Source organism: Trichosurus vulpecula, chromosome 3, assembly GCF_011100635.1.
Source record: "Trichosurus vulpecula isolate mTriVul1 chromosome 3, mTriVul1.pri, whole genome shotgun sequence".
Lineage (NCBI taxonomy): Eukaryota > Metazoa > Chordata > Mammalia > Diprotodontia > Phalangeridae > Trichosurus > Trichosurus vulpecula.
Window position 1 is genome coordinate 285739325 of NC_050575.1, and position 16296 is coordinate 285755620.

At 39.7% G+C, this 16296-nt stretch overlaps 1 protein-coding gene across 3 annotated transcripts in view; it reads right to left on the reverse strand.

The window, feature by feature from the left end:
• Positions 1–16296, reverse strand: part of ABHD12 (abhydrolase domain containing 12, lysophospholipase) — a 147365-nt gene that overhangs the window by 129139 nt on the left and 1930 nt on the right. The window contains exons 1-2 of one of the 3 annotated variants that reach the window (XM_036750215.1): positions 12598–12675; positions 12105–12210 (exon numbers count right to left, since the gene is read on the reverse strand). In XM_036750215.1, the coding sequence (XP_036606110.1) occupies positions 12105–12124 (20 nt within the window). In that variant the 5' untranslated portion in view covers positions 12125–12210; positions 12598–12675. Of the gene's footprint in view, positions 1–12104; positions 12676–16296 lie in introns of those variants that run through there. The other 2 variants (XM_036750214.1, XM_036750213.1) reach the window with 2 other exon arrangements.

Genomic DNA, 16296 nt, shown 5'->3' on the forward strand with positions numbered 1-16296 from the left:
CTTAGGATCCCAGATTTAGAATTATGAGGGCCATTCAAGGTCATCTAAGTAAATCATCATGTTTTATAGATGTGCAAACCAAGACCCAGAAAGGGTAAACGACTTCTCAATGCGCAGTTGATTTTATTGCTCTACTCAAAAATCATCAATGACTTTCTACTGTCTACAGAATAAAGATATTCAAGGCTTTTCACAATCTGACTGTCATGTGTAAGGATTGGATGAAGGCACTGGGAATGTTAACTCTATGGAAGAAAAATATTTGGGGAAAAAAAGATTACATGGAAGAGGCAAGAATACATAAAAGAACTATATAAGAAAGATCTGAACATCACTGATAACCACTATGGTGTGGTTACTGGCCTAGAGCCAGACATCCTGGAGAATGAGGTTAAGTGGGCCTTAGGAAGAATTGGTAACAATAAGACTAATGAAGGCAGCAGAATTCCAGCTGAGCTATTTAAAACCCTAAAAGATGATGCCATTAAAGTGCTCCACTCAATAGGCCAGCAAATTTGGAAAACATAACAATGGCCACTGCATTAGAAAAGATCAGACTACATTCCAATCCTAAAGAAGAGCAAAGCCAAGGAATGGTCAAATTACTGAACCACTGCACTCATTTCACACACCAGAAAGATTATGCTTAAGATTCTGCAAGGTAGGCTTCAGCAACATGTGAACCAAGAACTGCCAGAAGAGCAGCTGGATTTCAAAGAGGTGGAGGAACCAAAGACCAAATTGCCAATATTCATTGGATTATGGAGAAGGCAAGGGAGTTCCAGAAAAACATCTACTTCTGCTTCATTGACTACATTAAAGCCTTTGACTATGTGGATCACAACAAAATGTGGCAAGTCCTCAAAGAGATGGGAGGACCAGACAATCTTACTTATCTCCTAAGGAACCTGTATGTGGGCCAAGAAGCAACAGTTAGAATCAAACATGGAACAACTGATTGGTTTAAGATTGGAAAAGGAGTATGACAAAGCTGTATAGTGGTCACCTTATTTAACTTATATCCAGAGTGCATCATGAGAAAAGTCAGCCTGGATGAATTAAAAGCTGGAATTAAAGGTCGCAGGAAGAAATATCAACAACCTGAGACATGCTGACTATACCACTTTGATGGCAGAAAGTGAAGAGGAATTAAGAAGCCTCATGATGAGTGTGAAAGAAGAGTATAAAAGCTGTCTTGAAGCTTAACAAAAAAAAAACAAAACTAAGATCTCAGCAACTGGTCCCATCACTTCCTAGGAAACACAGGGAAGAGAAATGGAAGCAGTGTCAGATTTTATATTCTTAGGCTCAAAGTCACATAGTGACTGCAGCGATGAAATTAAAAGATGCCTGCTTGCTCCTCAGAAGGAAAGCTATTATCTTGCTAACAAAGGTTAGTATAGTCAAAGCCATGGTTTTTCCAGTAGCAATGTATATAGCTGTGAGAGTTGGACTATAAGGAAAGCTAAGTACCACAGAACCAACGCTTTCAAATTGTGGTGCTAGATGAGACTTTTGAGAGTCCTTTGGACAGCAAGATCAGTCAATATTTAAAGAAATCAATTTCGACTATTCACTGGAAAGTCAGACACTGAAGCTTAAATATTTTGGCCACATGAGAAGACAGGATTCATTGGAAAAGCCTCTGATGTTGGGAAAGATTGAAGGCAAAAAGGAAAAGGGGACAGCAGATGACGAGATGGATAGATAGTATCATAGAAACAACGAACACGAACTTGGACAGAGTTTGAGAGACAGTGGAGGATAAAAGGCTTTGTGTGCTGTGGTCTATGGGGTCACAAAGAGTCAGACATAACTGAATGATTGAACAACAACCAACACAGGCAGGTGAATTATGAAAAGTACACTGGATTTGGAATCAGAGGGGACCAATTTTGAACTATGTGACTTTAGGCAAAAAAATTAACTTCCGTTTCCTCATCTATAAAATGAGATACTACTGCTTACATTATTGACCTCATAGGGTAGTTATGCAAAAAGAAAAATGTGCATACAGAGCTGTGCTTTGTGGTTCATGATGTCATCTATTAACATTCCTCCTCTAGTAGTACAAGCTTTTACAGTTACTACCAAGATGGAAAAGCTATGCAGGAAGGCTTGTGTATGGGCTGTGTTTTTATAGTTCAAAGACTAGTCAAAATTCAGGACAGCTTCTTACCAGAGATGTGACTGCCATAGAACCTCAAAGATCATTTATGAAGGCAGAATGGGACTATGATTTCTACTGGTAGAAAGTGGACCTATACATTCTAAATTACAGATGCCAGAATTATTACCATCATTAGGAGGTTTGTAATTGTAACTGAACAAGTCATAACCATTTTGAGTTTATGTCCTCCTCCCAAGAAAGGGAGATAATAACAAATCCAATCACCAAATCTTAAAACTCAAGGGCACATTAAAGATCATCTTAACTACTGCCTCTAGCCTTTTTCTGTTTGTTTGTTTTTAGCGGGTGGAGGGGGTGGGGTGGGGTGGCGGTGTGAAATAGTTCTCTTGAAAGAGAGTGGACAAACCCAGCTACCCACTTTAAAGGGTAGTTAAACATTATTAAGAGCTTATTAAGGGTTAGGTGCTCCTGACACAAAGATGAAAAAAGAGAGAGAGTGCTCACTTCTGGAGTGTGTGGGGGTGGGGGTAGGGAGAACAAATATAACAAGTACACAATTAATAAACATCAGCATATTTGAGAATAGAGAGATTACTAATAATAGGTTAAATCAAGAAATGTCTCTTAGAAAAGGGTTGTACCTAAAGTGAACCTCAAAGGTGGGTAAGTATTCGTAAAAGGTAGAGATGAAGAAATGAATCTTTGGTATGGAGAATAGCCAATAGAGAAGGCCTAGAAGCAAGAGACTGCTGCATGTTGACTTTGGGGAAAGAGGCACTAATTCATTTGGGCTGGAATGCCAAGTATGAGTGACATAAAAAGGCTAGGAAGGGAGGATTCAACACTGAAAAGGGGTGAGGAGTTTCTCTTTTATCCCAGTGGCAACAGAAAACTGAAAGATAAGTGGTAAATCAATGAAACGGGAATTTAATTCAACTCAATATTCATTTATTAAGTACCTGTTATGGGCAAGGTGCTGCACAATGCCCTGGGGATTCAAAGATAAAAACTCAAAGTTCCTGTTCTCAAGGAGCTTAGACTGTGCTGGGGGGGGGGGGGGGGGTACGGGAAGAAATAAGTGTGCTAATAAGTAAATACAAAGTTTCTACAAGGAGACTGAATTTATATAAAATACAAAGAGACTGTATTTATGTCAATACAAAAAATTTCAAGATGATCACTACAGTGATGATCAGGAAAAGGTTCATGTGACAGCTAGCATTTGAACTGAGCCTTGAAAGGAACTAGTAGTCATTCATTCTAAGACACAGAAATTAATTTTGGAGAACATTTCAGTCATGGGGGCAGCCTATAAAGCCTATAAAGAGGCAGAATATGAAATGTGACGCACAGGGACCAAGTTGCCCAGTTTCCCTGGAATAGAGTATGTGACAGGAAGTAACATAAAAATCAATCTGGAAAGATAGGTTGGAGATATTATGTAGGGCTTTAAAGGATAGAAAAGTGTACATTTTAACCCAGAGGAAATAGGGAGCCACTGATGCTTCTTAAGTAGAAGAATGACACAACTGGACCTGTGGCTTAAGGATTATCAATTTGGAAAGTATGTAGAGAATAGACTGGAGAGAGGAGACTGTGAAGGAAGGAAGACTAATTAGGAAGCTACTTTTATAGTCCGAGAAAGGGGTGATAAGAGCCTGAAATAGGCTAGCAGCCTTGTGAATGGAAAAGAGGGAACAGATGAGAATGGAAAAGAGGGGAGAGATGTAAAAAATACTGTAGAGCAATGATTCAAGATTTGGTAACTGAGCAGATAAGGATGAAGGGAGAGTGAAGAGTCATGGACAATTCCACGGTCAAACTTGGGTGACTAGAAGGATGGTAGTGCACACAACAGAATTAGGGAAGTTTAGAGGAGGGGCTGAAAGATAATGAATTCCATTTTAGGTATCTATGGGACATCTAACATACATAGCCAGCAGCTGATGTGGCAGTGAAAGTCAGAATTATGAAAACCGCTTATGTAGATTTGAGGATCATCACTGAGAATGTAAAATGACAAGAGAAGAGGACCCAGGACAGAGCTCTGAAGCAACAGTGGCTGATGATCTAGCATAGAAGACTAAGAAAGCATAGATGGAAAGAAGTGTGATACTGATTACACTCCATGGTCCACTTGTTTAAGAACTGGCACTATATCTTGTGGAAGTGAGCAAATAGTGGGAACCAGCAACAGCAGTAAGAATAATGATAGTGAGGGACATCAATGGGGGACCTAGATAAGGAAGAGAAGAAGCATGAGTAAGCAAACAGTGTCATGAAAACCCAGAGAAGAGAGGATGAAATAGAGGAGGAAAGGGGTAGCCAACAATATCAACTGCCACAAAGAGGTCAAGAAGGATGAGGTCTAAAAAAATGGGCATTAGATCTAACGGATTAAGAGATCATTGGTAAACCTGGAGAATATGAGTTCAGTAGAGTGGTAAGGTCAGAAGTCAGATGGCAAGGGAGTAAGAGTGAAGGGGAGGTGAGGAAATGGAGGTAAGGAATATGTAGATGGCTTTTTCTAGGATTTGGGTTGTAAAAGGTCCACTCTCCAACCATTTCCACCCAACCTGAAGCTTATAACTCTACACCTGGCTCCCCCCAGCTTTTTGGCTTTATCTTATGGAAAACCAGGCATCCACACCACCTCCTGCAGTCTCTTGGGTATGTCCCCGTACAGAGATGATTTCCACCCCTTCTCTCTATTTTCTAGTATATATTGTCTTCTTCCATCACAATGTAAGCTTCTTGAAAGCAGGGACTGCTTTATTTCCTTGTACTTTTAATCGCTTGTGCTTACCACAGGGCCTAATATACTAAAAGCCCTGAATAAACACTTTACCCATTTAAAGGTAAGACAGCTTAAAGGAGTAGCAGAGTAGAGTGAGGGGTTCTTAAAGATGAGAGAAATCTAGGCAATTTGTAGGCAGCAGGGAAAAAGTCAGTAGTGAATCGGTAAAGACTGAAGATGGAGGGAGGTGGAGATGATTGAAAGAGGCAATTGATGGGAAGAGGATGAGATTTAAAAAAAAAAAAGATGAGGACTTTCTTAGACAAGGACTTAGAAACAAGAGCAAAGGAGAAAAGAATAAGAGATGGTATACATATCTGAGGTAAAGGATAGGTGAGAAGATGGAGTTTATAGCTTCTATTTTCTTAGTAAAGTAAAACATGAGTTTCTCTACTTAGAAAGGACAGTGAATGAAGTTTAAAGAGTGAAAAACTTTAGGACAACTATGGTGGGGAATGTGAAAGAAAGTCAATCAGGAAATAAAAGTATTGCCTTGCAACAGTGAAGGCCTAGTTAAGATTAAATAAATCTGCAGTGGAACTATTCATAATGGTTGTATAACTTCAAAGAAGAGATTTAAGATGGAAAGGGGTGGGGTTGAAAGAATAAGAAGTTATGGTCTGGAAGAATAATTTCTGCACTCTGATTGATGGAGGTCTGGATTATGGGTAATGGTGAGATAGATGTATAACCTTCTAGAAGTGTGTCTGAGATGAAGTGACAAAGATAATAATCATGTGCTGAAAAAGTAGTAGGCCAGGGTGTTTGAGGGGGGCAACAACATGTATACTGAAGTCTCCAAGTCTGAGGGCAAGGGTTGAAACGGAAAGGAAGACTGTGAGCCAAATATTAGACTCCTTAAGAAAGAAGGAAGAATAACCTATGGTTGGTAGATAATAGCAGCAATCAGGATATGGATAGGGTAACAAAGTTATATCAAATAAAAATCAAATGGAAGGCTATTTTGGCAGCTGTCAATGGAATGATGGAAGAGCATAAAGATTGCACTTAGGCAGATTAGGTTATTAAAGTAGTTCAGCCAAGAGATAAAGAGGGGGCTTGAACTCACTAGTGGCAATCATGTGAATGGAGAAAAGGATTTGGATTTGAGAGATGCAGAGGTCAAACTGATAGTACTTGGCAAAGGATTGGAAACACTAGGTAAGGAAAAGGGAAGAGTCAAAGACGAGCCTCGGAGACTGGAAACATGAAATCTGGAAATTTTTGTTCGTTTGGTTTTGTGGGGAGAGATTCTTTTGGGATATGCTCAGTTTGATATGCCCACTGGGACATCCAGATGGTGATCTCCAAACAGCTGATCCAGAGTTCAAAAGAGATTGTTTTAAAAATCAAATAAGACAAATGTATGTAAAATACTACATAAATGTATGCAATTAATAATGGTAGTTTGTATTAGTTACCTGCGTCTGTGTCTTATTTCCTCTATACAGTATAAGCTTCTTGGGAGAAGGGACCATATTATTCAATTCTGTATCCTAGCATCCAGCACAGAGCTATATATAGCAGGTACATAATATAGTTGTAAATGTGAAGTATGTTTCACTAATAATAATTCACATTTATATATTGTTTTAAGGTTTGCAAACCCTTCCTTATAGCAAAAGATAAGTAGTAAAAGTACTACAATGAAGCCTGGACCTGTGATTTCACTGGTTTTTGAACCCCCAGGTGAGGAAACTCCCTCTACCAATGCAAAAGCAGGTGAGAACCTTTTCTGTAATTTATAGGTTTTGAGTGACCATGGTCAATGGTATTAAACTCAAACAGAAAATATTCTCTGCTGATGCATAATGACTTAGAAAACCACAAATCAGCATGCTCTATTACTGTATAGAATTTATTTTGTTAAACATTCCCTAATTATGTTTCAATCTGGTTCTACAAACTGGTGAGCCTGAGGCTGCTGGCCCTAGGGCAGAGGTATCAAATAGGCAGACTCCAGAGTACAGCCTCCTAAAACATTAATTATCACCATTTTACAGATGACAAAGGGATACAGATGAGGAAGCTGAGGCTCAGAGAAATTAAGTGACTTGCCTATTATCACATAATTATTAAGTGCCGGAGGCAGGATTTGAACCCAGGTCTTACGAGGCAAAGTGGAGCGCTTTAACTACTATGCCATTATTCTTCACTGGGACTTCTTGTTTCAGAATGTAGCTTCCTTAATAAAAATGGAAAACTGGAAGAAACTTTTTTTAATTAACCAGTTTTTGAAATTCCTGTTTGGCATTCAAAGCACTTCACAACCAGACCCCTCCTACCTTTCCAGTTTTCTCACAACTGATTTTCTCCTCTTCACCAGCCTCCCTCTATACTCTTCCATCCTGACCTTGCTATTCTTCAAACAAGACACCCTATATCCCTACTCCAGGCATTTCTAATAGCTGTTCCCTATGCATGGAAGGCACCTCCCTCCTCATCTCTGCCTCCTGGATTCCTTCAAGTCCAGCTAAAATCCCATTTTCTGCACGAAGTCTTTCCCTATACCCTTGAATTCTAGTGTTTTCGCTCTGTTGAACACTTCCAATTTATCCAGTACAGTATATAGCTCTTGTTTGCACATAGTTGTTAAAATTTTGTCTCTCCCATTAGACTGTGAACTTGACAGCAGGGACTATATTTTGCCGTTTTTTGTATCCCCAGGGCTTAGTACAGTACCTCGCAGATAGCAGGTGCTTAATAAATGTTTATCAACTGACTGAAAGACACATTAAATGACGTAGGATCATAAAACAGAACTAGTAGGTATGTTAGAGGTCATCTGGCCTGACACCGCCCCCTAATTTTATAGATAAACAAACTGAGGTCCAAAAAGGTTAACATTCTAAAGAATGGTTGAAAGTACTACTAGTTGGCAAAATGTGAAATGCTTGAATAGCAGGACTTGATGATTCACAAAGTACTAAAGTTTGAAAATTTATTTGACAGACAATACACTGGAAAATGTTGTATTAATTAAAATTTGCTTTAAAAAAAAAAGGAACCTTGGCTTTTTTACTCCTTTCTCCCCTACACCTCTCACAGTCATTACCTACATCAATCCTCTCTGTTCCCAACACCACCACTCTAATAAAGGCCTCTGTTACCACCTGCCAAGATATTTCAGTAGTTTTGTAACATATTTTCCCATCTTCACTTTTTGCCCCTTCCAATCTATTTTTCATACAGTATACTGTCAGAATAAGTAGTTTTAAATACAAATATGCATATACATACACATACATATCATTCCCTGCTTAAAATTGCATTGGTTCCCTATCACACACTATTCATATTCATTTATTGCACAAAAAGTTCAAACATCTTTCTCCGGCATTCTAGGATCTATTTTAATACCAAACATTTTCCAGGATTATTTTATATTTTAATAATTAATAATTTTATATTACTCATCTCCACATAACTTCATTCCTGTTAAACTTCACTTCTCTGCACCTCAGGACATGGCCCTGAGTCTCCATTCCTTCCCTCAGACCATTCTTTATGCCAGTCCAATTTCTATTCCTTTTTTAAAGTTCAATTCAAAGATGACCTTTTCAGAGCCTACCCTGATCCCCACTGTGTCTTTAACTTCTTTTCTTTTCAGGCTCACACAGGACTTTGTTTTGTAGATCTCTGATGTACTTACATATTATCAGGTACATAGCTAGCCCCCGGTTTTTTGGAGCTCCCCACCCCGCCATCTTCTCCATCCTTAACTTCAAAAGACTACTGTCTGGTACAGGGCTTTTCACAAAGTAGGTACTATAGAATCACAGAATTTGTTGGGCCTCAGGGGTCATTCAGCCCTGGCCATATATATCTGAACAAGAATCTCCTCTACAATATATATAACAAAAGGTCATCAAGATTTGGCTTGAAGGTCAAGGAGTAGAGGCCCCCCCCACCTCCTGAATTCATTTCATTTTTGAATAGCTTTGATGATTGGGAAGTTTTCCTCCAATCTGGCCTAAATTGGTCTCTCTACAACTTCTATGTCGATCTTCCTTCTGGGGCCAAGTAGAACAATGCCTCTATCTCTTTGAATATAGGAACAGAGCAATCAATACCTGAACCCAGATTCGTTTAACAATGTAAATCTGTTACTGTTTCAGTACTTTGATCCATCACCAATATGAACCATTTCAAAGCCCTATTTTTCCTACAGAGAACAGAAATTTCAAAATGACCCCTATCAAACTCAAGGTCCCATACGGGTCCTAATATATCACTGGGCCTGAATTCCCCAAATTAAAGGGCATTTAAGAATCCTCAGCTAGCTTCTCTACCATTGGCAACCTGGAGAGAAAGGGAGATCTGCATCATTTTATTGGATTGAATTCACTAAAAGCCCAGAGCTCTTCTCTTTTCCACCAAAATTCCATACAGTCTTCTCCTATCCCAGCAATTCACACAAGACAGCCTTGAACATATTAATCAACTTCTCTTCCTGGTACTTTGTATTTAAGGACTCAGAGAGTAATTATCCTCTTGGATATTTGCTAGCTTTTGGAAAAATGCTTAGTAGCTCTGTAAAGATAAGCCTAATGGTAAGATCCAGAAGTCTTTACTTCAAAACCTTCTCTGCATTCCCCTAAAGCAGAAGGTCATAACGTTTTTTGTGTCACGGACCCCTCTGACACTCCAGTGAAGCCTATGAACCTCTTTTTAGAATAAGGTTTTTAAATGCACAAAAACAAATATATAGGATTACGAAAGAAACCAACATAAAGTTTATGTACACACACACACACACACACACACACACACACACACACACGCTTTGGGGGGGTTCTTAAGTTCATAGACTTCTAGTTAAGAACCCCTGGCAAAGCCTTGTTCGAAGGAGGGGACTAAATGTCTAATTCTACCTTCTGCTACAGCCCACAGGTTTCAGGGGTGAGGCAGAAACAAAACCTCCAGGCTCTGTTAGAAGAATTTGATTTAACTGAGCTTGACTTTGCCTCTCACCCAAGGTGCAAGACACTCATTCACAGAAAAGCTTGGTTAGTTCAATACATAGTGTCCTCACACATCATTTATTATGCATAAGAACTATTCTGGTCACTTTGTTTTGAAAAAATGGTTCAAAACTCATAAGTTTTATGCCTGGACTATTCCTAAAATAAATTAGTGCTAGTTGTGTGATAGGTTTAAAAAAAATACATGAGAACATAAGAATAGACTTGTTTCACAAAACACCTTGACCAGCTGCCAGCTGCTTTTACACAAAAACAAAACCTTTTAGTCATTACTTGTCTGGGATAATTCTGAACTACTGACCTAGGAGGTAAAGGGCTCTGGCATTCTACTTTAAAACTTCTTGCATTTAAAGAAATGAGACAGATTTCTTTGGGGAATATTTAGATGCACACTTTTTACCCTTACTTAGCCAACTTCCTTGGATATCAACCCAAAAAAGCAATTTCATTGCGATAATATGCCTAATAATACCATATTTTAATTTTTAGAAACGTGAGCATGGGATATTATAATTATTCAATTGTACTTACCTTTTCTACAAACATCTAAATATTCCACCCAAAAGACTGGTAATTTGGAAAGAAATTATGTATGTGTCAAATTCAAAGAAACCTGTTCTGAAGATAACTGATGCATAAATGCATCCTGAGATTACCTAACCTAAGGGAAGAACTGTAGCCACCAAATAATTACCATATTCTACAGTGTTCCTAGGGAGGCTTATCAACCTGGCTAGTTTTCAAATGCTATAAGCTACCTGTATGTACCAAACTGTAGGTTTCAGTTAGCTAAATGAGGATTTAATAGCCTTACTTTCTGAGAGCAAATCTCCTCTGGAAATGTGCAAGGCTGCTGACTTTATTCCCAAAAGATTTTGTAGTACTGTGCAATGGATGGTGTTTTATTAACCATAAAATGGGGGAGGGAGGAAATGGTAAAATTCCTTAAGTTTTTCACTTTTGTGGACTCTTTTTTTGCATAAACCAAGATAATAAGGACAATTGAAAAAAAGGAGCGGGGCACGGTTCTGGTTCTAACCTAAAGTCATCTCTACTCACAACTGTCTCTATCCCTTTCCAGGTCACCCTTCCAATCTTCCAATCTATTCAAGAGCTGGTTCCTTTTCCCTCATGTTATCTCACTCCAAAGATGCTATTACCAGACTTCTGGGGAGCTCCGACTATACATACCCTCCCAATATCCTAATCTATCAGAGAAATGGATAGTAAACACTATACTACCAATATTTTCTATCCCCTTAGCAAAACACTATAAGGCTCCTAATAAATGTTAGTTGAATTAAAGGCATGCCCCCAGCCCTCTTTTAGAAAAAGAGGCAATCACATCAGCTAGAGAGAGCGAGAGAGAGCAAAACTGGGCTTCCAGCCAGGCTCTCAGGGGTATAAAAAAGGGAGGGAGAGGTCAGGCTCCGAAGGAAAGAAGAATGAAATTGAGCTCAACTCCTGGAACAGGTTAAGGGAAAACTGTAGGTTAGGGGAAATAATAGATAAGTTTTCTATGCCAGGAGGGAATTGGGAGAGGGGCAGAATTCTACGACTGGGAAGTCGACCATCTAAGAGACAGGAGAACGAGGGTGGGAAAGGACGCTGGTCATTCATTGACGCTTACCTTAGAAATGGAGGTGAGGGAGAAGGTAGGTGGATGCTCAATCTTAAAGAATGTAAGGGGGAAATGCTGTATTTGGACTAAAGCTCACAGGGTTTGAAAAGGTAGGGAATGAGGAAGGAGACTGAATCTGGCTGGGTATGAGTGGAGGATGCTGAGCTCTGACTTCGAACTAGCATGAGCAGCTGCCACCTTGCCCCCAAGAGGACTCAAGTAAAGAAGGAGAAACTGTCTTTCTGGGGTCAGGCTCTTGGGGCTACTCTTCACCTTTGGGGGTGGGGAGAAGAGGTAGGAGACGGGGAGGGTGGGAGAATTCGAGGCCAAGGTCGCAGGAAGAGTGAACGGGTGAAGGGGTGGGGGGTGCGCACTTGGATGATCAGCTTTGCGAGGTTGTCTGCATCTCGCCCCACGGGGTCGGCGGCTCCATAAAATTTGGGAGGAGGGGAAAGAGGAGGCTCTCCAGATCAGCGCCCCTGAGAGGATGGGGCCGAGGGCCCAGCTCCCTAAGGTGGGAGGAGGAGGGGAGGATGGACTCAGGTTCGAGATCGCGGCTCGCCTCCTTACCTGCCGAACGCCCGCTTCATGCCCGCGTTGGAGGAGGAGCCCAGCTCCTTTGTCCCCTTGCCCGCCAGGCGCAGGTTCTTCTTTAGGCGACAATCCTTGTCCAGCGCTGCAGCGGCGGCGGGGGAAGGAGAGGAGGAGGAAGAAGAGGGTGAGGAGGAGGCAGAGGCAGTGAAGCGCTCATGCTCCAAGGCGACTGACTCGTTCCGCTTTCTCATCCCGAGCTCCAGAGCTACCTGACACTAGAGACAGAGGCCGGCCGAGCCGAGCAGCTAAATCCTTTCCTACTCCCTCCCTCGGCTTCCCGCGGCGGCGGCTGCTCCTCCCTGCGCTACTCCTATCACCACCACCTCCTCCCAGTCCTGCACAACGCGCAGCCCTGGGCTCCCTGCAGCTGCCGCAGTAGCTGCAAAGTCAGAATCCCGGCCGCACTCGCTGCCCAGAGCCTCTGCAAGCTCACATTATACTCCGGGCCGGCGGCGCCCCAGCTACTTACAGAACAGCTGCAGGGGCCCGACCGGCCGCCGCCCACCAATCACAAGCAACGCCCTTCCTCCGCTCCTCACTGGACACGCCTCCCCTCCTCCCACTCCCACTCTCATTCCTCCCCTTCCTGCTCTGGGCGGAGCACGCCCAGCACAGCTTCCATGTTAAGGAGGGTAAGACGAAGCTGTCCACTTGGGTGTCATGGTTTGGGCAAAACAGATTCCACCATGACCAAGGTCTTGCCCTTACCAGGTGGGGGAACCTTACCATCTCGTGAGCTCAGTAGGAACGGGTTTTGCAAAAGTTCATTGAAGGGCATATAGAGAAAAAGGCATAAATGCATCAACTGCTTCATTATAGTTGGCAAACTGATTGTTAAATAATCCCAAGACATTTTTTTTAAATTTTTGGTCATTTCAAAGTCTTGATTATTAAATAAAGAACATTAAACACTAGCAATTTTGTAGCCTAGATCCCTTATTTTACATATGAAGAAACTGGAGGGGAAGTGACTTTTCCAAGGTCACACCACACAAATAATCATTGAGCCTTTACAATATCCAATAGGTTCCGATTACCGGTCTAGTACTCTTAACGCGGAGAGTAATGCAAAATGATGAATAATAATAACTGATTTATAGAGGACTTAGCATCATACATATATTGCCTTATTTGATCTTCACAACAACCCTGCTAGGTAAATATGAGGGATATTCTTAATACCATTTTACAAATGAGGATAGTAAAGCCTAAAGAAGAGAAGTGACTTGTCCAAGGTCAGACACCTGTTTGTAGCTGAACCTGCACTAGACTGCAAGGTAATTGATTGTCAGTCTCATATTCTTTCACATTGGAGGGTGGATGTCAATACTAGGTATTGCAATAATCATTTCAGAGGGAGGTAATTCTAGATTTAGAGCTTGAAGAGACCTTAGAGGTTATCTAATCCAACTGTCTCAACTGATAGATAAGGAAATTTAGCCCTGGAGAGATGAAGTGATTTCTCCAAGATAGGAGAATATGGTAGGCTATGAACCCAGGAACTCATGACTCCAAATCCACACCCTTTCCACTGTAATGTTTTTTACTGAAAATGTGTGAGTTTCTAATTGCTTGAAAATTATTTTCACTATCACAAGTGGTCAGGATGAATAATGCAGGACCCACACAATAATGCAAATAGTTCTTAACGTTAATCATTTGTTATTGGAATATTGGTACTGGAAGTAGATCTGATCTTATTCAAAGATAACAACACTGAGTTCCCAGGCCAAAGTTTCAGAGAAGTACAAACTTTACCTCTCCTTTACTTGATAACTACCAGTAGTGTTTGCTATGCATCTTCCTCCCCCTATTTCTAATTGTTTTTCTTCGGAAAGCAGTCTGTTTAGAACATCAAATACAAAAACTACCTGAGGTCTATGAGGGACAACTTTAAGTATCCTAGTCTGTAGCCATAAACCTATGAACAAAATGTTATTCATTCAACAAACGACTATTAAGTACCTACTATATAGAATGCCAGATCAAGTTTCATTCAATAATCTTTTACATTGTCCCACAAGGATTTTATTTATAGAAGTATGCTTTGAGATTTTTATTTTACAAGTGACTATATTCAAACCACCAGTACTTCAGACCAACCTACATGTTAGGAATTTAGACTAGAAGGGACCTTAGAGATCATTTTGTTGATAAAGAAACTGAGACGCAGAGAGCTTTAAGTGACTTGCCCAAAGTCACAGGTGTAGTAGCAAATGGAGAAAAGGTTCTCTGAGTCCAAATCAAGGACTCTTTCCCACTGTACTGTACTGATTTCCTTGTGCTTCAAGCATTTAGGAAAACTACACCTAATTAATTAACTTTTCATGTATTAACTATTTTCTATAGGCCTATTAGTTCAGGTGTATCTATTTGTGTTAGACCTCCTGATTTCACAATGCAATTAAAATTGATAGCTAGTGGAAAAAAACAAACACATGACTTGCAATCAGAAGACTGGGTTCAGTTCCCAGTTGTACCACTTACTACCTCTGTAACCATGGAGTAGACATTTAGCCTCTGTAAGTCTCAGCTTCCTCTTTGGTAAAACAAGAATAAAAAATACTTTATTTCACAGGGCTCTTGTGAGGAAAGCAGTTTAGATTTCATAATGACTATATAACTAAGACTATAAGCTCACTGAAGACATTGTTTTTCATTTTTCTATCCCCAGGATATTGCAGTGCTTCCTAATACTTATTCATCAGTCAAACTTCAAAGCATGTTTAATCTTTAAGTGATATGATAATTAAGTCTATGCTCAATCCCAACATGTCTAATAATTCTTACCCATTTAAAATTTTTGATGAAGTCACAAATTTAGTATTGTGACTATGTTTAAGAATAATTAGTGTATCATTTGACAGGTGAAAAATAAGCAAAGGACACATTCATTTACCTTTTCTATAGTAATCATTTCAAAGTTAGTTTCCATTTGAAAATATTTTAAATCAGCAAAGGGAAATGACTATTTAAACTCTACTAGAAAAAATATCCAGAAATTCAATAGCTCTGACTTTTTAAATTATCATTTTAATATTTTCAAATTAAAAATTTATTAACAATTTTGCTAAATGTTACAAATAAATATAAATTATGTTTTAATCTACTTTTTAAAAGCAAGTTATGAAATCAAATTGTAAATTCCTTAAAGTAGTACAACAATGGAGATTGGAAATGTTGCAATTAAATGCAACTAAATGGCAAGAAAAAGTTATATTCTCATATAGTCTTCTGGAAAAAAAAAGCAACATAGTTAAAAATTCTTAGATCTCAGATCGATATAGTCAACCTGACCATTTACCTTATTATGAATGTGGACACCTGGCTAATGTGCTACGAGGCTAGTGGAAATCACAAAGCCTTACTAGTTTTAAGGACAGGATTTTGAAGTTTTATATTTCCAAAATAAGTCTCTCAAACTATTAAATGTCAAATTTAATCTATAGGGTATATACGCTTTTAACTACTGTAATTTAAAAACAAGAGCAACAAAGTATCCAATTGGGACCAGCATGAATATGTATTGGGTAGTTGAATACTGTATTTAAAAACATCATTGATTTCATCCAGGTGGCTATTTAGCCCCTAATAAAGAACAGATAGATTATAATTCCTTTATGCCTACTGCTGTGGCTCAAAACATTCATCACCTGGAGGCTAGCCCTTCGGTGAGACGCCTTCCAGGAACTTTGGTTTTTGGGAAAGTCCATTCATGGGACAAATTTACAACCTTTCCAGCTCAGTAGTTATGTTCAAACCTCAGTCCTTAAAAAACAAAAACAAACAGTTCTGTACAGTGCTGAACACACCGGGTACATTAAAGTAAATATGGTCTAAAGGATAAAGTGCTAGGCCTGAAGCTAGGAAGAACTAGGATTAAAATCAGTCTGTAACGTTAGTGGTGTGACTCTGGGCAAGTCATTTAACTTCCATTTGCCATAGGCAACTCCCTCATGGAGAAGGAGCTCCCTAGATAACTTGAATCAAAGATTCTGTTCCCAGGATACATTAAATAGGATTTTGTTTCTTACTGTTTGAATGTTAGAGATGGAAGGGGACCTACAGACCCTTTCATTTTAAGAAAAGGAGGGTGGGGATCAAAGAAACAAAATGACTAAGTTCAAAGAGCCAGGCCAGGTCACATCCCAAGCCTAGTTTTGAACTA